Source organism: Calliphora vicina, chromosome 3 (genome assembly GCF_958450345.1).
Source record: "Calliphora vicina chromosome 3, idCalVici1.1, whole genome shotgun sequence".
Classification (NCBI taxonomy): Eukaryota; Metazoa; Arthropoda; class Insecta; order Diptera; family Calliphoridae; genus Calliphora; species Calliphora vicina.
Window position 1 is genome coordinate 78,496,531 of NC_088782.1, and position 4,965 is coordinate 78,501,495.

Genomic DNA, 4,965 nt, shown 5'->3' on the forward strand with positions numbered 1-4,965 from the left:
TCTCAATAAATCCCAATGTGATGATCAAAAAATTTTGAAATTTGTTTAACAAAATTTTTAAAAATTTGAAATTGGAGTTTTGAAACTGCCTTTAAAAAAAATATTTTTTTTTGGTCATAACTGCGAATAGGTTAACGGTATCCTACGAAGACAAAAACTCATATACAAGTAAATATGGATATATTTTAAGTAAAAATGTACTTTTATTATAATATTTATCAAAATATGTTTATTTTGTTTCTACATTTCTTGTACTAGTGGCCTGCGACACGTTAATTGACTGGCGATTTTTTAATAACTTTAACATTTTTTAACCAATTTTTGTCTTTTATATCTTATTAGAACGACAATTACGTGTACATTTCGATTCTTTTAAATTAAATTGCAAAAGTAATTATTTAATGTCAAAATTTTTACAAAAACCGAAAAAATTGCATTTTTCCCCCTTGTAAATGCACCTCAAAACTTCAGCGTCGTTGCGGCACCAGTTAGCGTTATCCTATCATCCTAATATTTTACACGAGTTTCTACAATACATAGAAGCATTCTAGAGGGGGGACGGCCTGTACCTAGAACATTTTTTTTCGTCCATACAATCTTGGAGCACTCTAGTGCACACACATAGATAGAGAGGTATATTTAATTCGATTTTATCAAAGTTTGCCCCGATAGACCAGTCGATAGTGTACTGAACTATTAATCTGAGGGTTGCGGGTTCGATTCCCGCCAGAGACTCTGTGTGTAACTGCAGACAAGCAAAACGCTTCAATACATCAATAAATAGGTATTTTTGTCCCTATTCCGAACTCACTTCCATATTGGTGCTCAACTTATATTTTAATTTTAGAAAAAAAAACAAAATTTACTTATTTTTTTATTTTTCAAAAGTTTGCTGCAATATCACTTCTGAATGAAAGTACTTGGAAAAATGATCGATACATCAATAAATAGGTATTTTCGTCCTCTATTCTGAAAATGTTTCCATATTGGTGCTCAACGAATATTTTCGTTTTTAGGAGCAAAAGTTTGCTACGGAGCAACAATGTAGATGATTAAATTGAAATTTGAATAACACGTGGTCTACTAAAATGGCGCAAGGACAACCACGAAATCTGATACTAGGATCATCCAGTAATTTATTCCAGTTTTTAAAATTACCAGCAAATGATTCCACAAATATAGCAATCACCCTTTATCGTGGTTGGCGTAAACGTCATACGCCTACGACAGTTTCGTACTACATTAAAGAAACAGTAAGAATGGTATTCTTAAGCTACTTATACACGGTTGTCATATTCTTACAATATTGTCCGAACATGCTCATAAAATGGTTAACACAACCATTAGAACTTATGTTGAAACATATGGGTGTTAACCATTTATTGAACATTTTCTGACAATATTGTAAGAATATGACAACCGTGTATACGTAGCTTTACACCTGTACGATTGTAAGACCCCTTTCACACTAGGCAATTTACGCGGGAAAAATGAGAAAAACTCTCGGGGAATTTTTATCCATAATTGGGCTGTATGAAAGGGTTTTATTTGCATTGATATACGAGTATGTGTTTTCTCTATGGTATTAGCATTTAAAATTGTAGGGATTTTTGTAGACAATTTTTTGAGCGCGTAGGGAAAAATAGGGATTTTTTTTCGAGCTGCGTAAAGATTTCTCAAAAAAGTATATTACATCACTGCTTGCGGCAAGAAAACTTGCCCTGTGTAAAAGCATACTTTTGGAATAAATAATCTGAAGAACCTAAAACGAAATCGATAAAAAACTACTGAATTGAAACCATTTGGAAAAAAATTCGACTTCCTAACAATAGTTATATGGATGTTATGAAAGAATCCGAAGTAGTTCTTTATAGAACTAATGATTTTTAATTAGTGTTGAATATGTTTTTTAAATTCTTCAATAATTGTAAAAATATTTGAAATATGTATCATTTTTGAAAACTGTTTATTTAAATAGAATAGAAATTATAGAATGAAATCATTTCACAGCTTGTTGAGCTTCTTTTTTTGAATTAACTAACTCAACGAGTTCCTTAACTCTACGAAGACAATCTTTTTTTGTTCTATTAGGTATACATTCAGCAATACGATCCCAACGATCGGGAGTAGCTATCGGAAAAGTCTTGATCGCTTGTTCCAATAAGGCCTGTTCCTCCTTTGTCCAAGTTTTCGCAGTTGCAGCAGAGGAAGATTTCGAAGTTTTTGTTGAATTTGTGTTTGAAGGTGGCGTATTTTTCGGACAGTTGCTAATATTGTTACCATTTGTTTGGTTCTCTTTGGTGTCACTGATGGTATCGGTATTGCCAACTTCAGAGTTGACAGTTATATCTGAAGATACAACGACATCCTTTTTTGATTTTTCAAAACTTTCGAACGCGCTTGCATTGGCCTGTGTTTTAAGAGTACTTTTTGAGAAATCGCTGTTTTGTAAAGCCTTTGCCTTATTAAGTACGTCTCTAGCTGAAACATTACTGTTGCCTGATGAGTGTTGATTAATAAATGAGGCAATTACATCCCATCTCTGCGACGTGCCAGCAGGGAACAAATTAACAGCTTTAATCAACAGTTGTACTTTTTCATTGCACCATAGTTCACCCTTTTTAACCTCTTTAACCACATTTTCTGTTTTTACAGCAGCAGGCTTATTTTTGTTTTGTAATTGATTGATTTCATCCAATTCAGCTTTAATTTTAATATCGGCCTGTTTAAGAGCAACAAAAAATGCATCCCTTCCACTTTTTTCCAACATTTTCTTGTTCAACTCTTGTAATTCGGATATGTTAAATGTTTCGCAAATCTTTTCAACGCCTTCCATATTCTTAAGAACATCCTTATCGTTATTACCAAAATACTTGCTTTCTTTGGCTTTGTCTCGTAAAAGTTTACGTTCTTTCTTTATAGCCTTTTTAATTTGTTCTTTTTCTATACGTATTTGTTCTATGCGCTTTTGTTCCGCTTTTTCCGCACGCTCTTTTGCCAATTGTGCCTCTCGAATTGCTCTTTCGTGCTCTGCCTTTTGCGCTTGTACTGCGTCCATCTTTGCTCTTTTAGCTGCCAACTTACGTTCCTTTTCTTCATTCTTAAACTTTTGTATACGCTTGTCATTGTTATAAGCCAAGTCTACAAGAGATCGAATGCGCATCATTTCCTCCTTTTTTCTCTTTATACGTGCTGCCTTGTTCTCTTTCTCAATCCACCTTCGTTCATCACGATCTTGTCCCTTTTCCTTGTCTTCTTCATCTAAATAACTAAATTCCCTCCAGGACTTGAAATCGTACCAAAAACTGTAGAATCTTTCAACATCTTCACGGACAGAATTTTCATCACCAAATGAGGGCACTCCCTTCTTCTCACTCCACCTAGAATTCAAGTTGAAATATTTTTGGAAAGATTTATAAAAATTATTTTCGATATCCGACTGTGTTGGGAGAGAGTCATCAAATTCTGGATCAACGGAGTCGAAAGACCGCCTGGTTTTTGGTGTTCCTATAAATAGAAAAATACGTATATAAATGTAACTACACATTATTGGCCAATAGTTTTTTTTTTGCTTGCCTAAAGTTTCATATGCCTTAGTAATGCAAGTAAAATAATCATCATCCGTTTTAACATCCTCTCCTTTAGCTTTACGCTTGTCGGGATGGTGCTGCAAAACCATTTTTCGATATGCACGGCGAATATCGTCATCCGTAGCCTCGGACCTAAGAATTAAATTGATAAAAAAAATATTTTTCACTTTTTTTTAATAATTTACCTTAGGTTCCGCAATCCTAAGACAGCGTAATGATCCTGGTCTTTCCATTCTTTTGGATCCAACGATTTTAAATAATTAATATCTACAACAAACTCATCCGCAAGTAATTTCTCCTCAGATTCGCTGCGTTCAATGTGATCTGAATGAAACTTTTTTTTCGCATTTAGATACGCATTACCAACTCTTTGCACTTTTCTTCGGACTGTTAAAAAACTACATTCAATTTCTATAAAATCAGCCATTTTTACGATTATTATCAAAGTTCGTGTTACTTAAATTTTAATAAAAAAAAATGTGAAATTCGCACATGTCAAGTTATGCTCTTAAAGCAATATTGCCAGATTTTAATTTATGAACAATGTGATAGACAAATAAAAATAAGTGTTGCCAGACAAATTATCGGTAACCATGTCTATACTTTACAAATATTTGTCAACAATTGACGACGTTTGTTGTCACCACATGTCTTGACAAGACATCGTCTTGTGCGCACAAGAACAAAACTTATGTAGAATTATGAACAATTTTGTTCATGTTCTTCTATATGGGGAAAACAATTATTTTGTAACGTATATTTTGTACTGCACTATATAAAGTAGTTATTTTACCAACCAGAAGGTAAACTTACTATTTTATATCAATCAACACCCATAAGTCATCGTTTACACAGTAAGATTTTTCTCGCATGAAAGTTTACTTTATTGGCAAGAGAGGGAAGATGAATAGTTCATTCGTAACCCAGCAGTTGAGCAAGTAGTCAATGTATCCCTTAAAGACAGTAATTGTCACAAATTTCTTATCACTTGGCTGACTCCATTTTATATATTTTGGTCATTTGACACGTGTGTGCACTTTGTACAAACTGGTTTTTTACAAATTGTGTTAATATAATTCTCATACAGTTTATTTTTATTTATGCTTAAGTATACTGATATCCCATGTAACATAGCATGAAGTCAATAATCACTTAAGTGTCTCTTATTAATCTATGGTGAAGTCACCTCAAACTTTTTTTTGTACTGCACTTCATTTTTTACCCACCAGAAGCATTGACTACTTTCGATCAGCTATCCGATAGTCACATTGTAATCAAAAGGGTCAATCAAAGCAGGGGGTCATGCTTAGGACATGCACGTGTTAAAATAGTCAAGTAGCTGATCAAGTAATCAGTTACAAAGCTAGCAAGGTAA

General features: G+C 33.5%; 1 protein-coding gene across 1 annotated transcript; it reads right to left on the minus strand.

Annotated features, from left to right (window-relative positions):
* Positions 1 to 1,943: 1,943 nt before the first annotated feature.
* On the minus strand, positions 1,944 to 4,115 carry LOC135953513 (dnaJ homolog subfamily C member 2). The gene is made up of 3 exons (XM_065503445.1): positions 3,776 to 4,115; positions 3,577 to 3,722; positions 1,944 to 3,507 (listed from the first exon to the last, which is right to left on the minus strand). The coding sequence occupies exons 1-3, from the start codon at positions 4,015 to 4,017 to the stop codon at positions 2,000 to 2,002; spliced, it is 1,896 nt and encodes a 631-aa protein (XP_065359517.1). The 5' UTR covers positions 4,018 to 4,115; the 3' UTR covers positions 1,944 to 1,999.
* Between the last annotated feature and the right edge of the window lie 850 nt (positions 4,116 to 4,965).

Excerpts from the sequence above, each read along its gene's own strand:
- LOC135953513 (XM_065503445.1), bottom strand. The coding sequence starts at position 4,017 with ATGGCTGATTTTATAGAAATTGAATGTAGTTTTTTAACAGTCCGAAGA. Across the intron at positions 3,723-3,775 it reads TTAGGATTGCGGAACCTAAG|GTCCGAGGCTACGGATGACG; the intron begins GTAAATTATTAA and ends TTTAATTCTTAG. Across the intron at positions 3,508-3,576 it reads TAAGGCATATGAAACTTTAG|GAACACCAAAAACCAGGCGG; the intron begins GCAAGCAAAAAA and ends TTCTATTTATAG.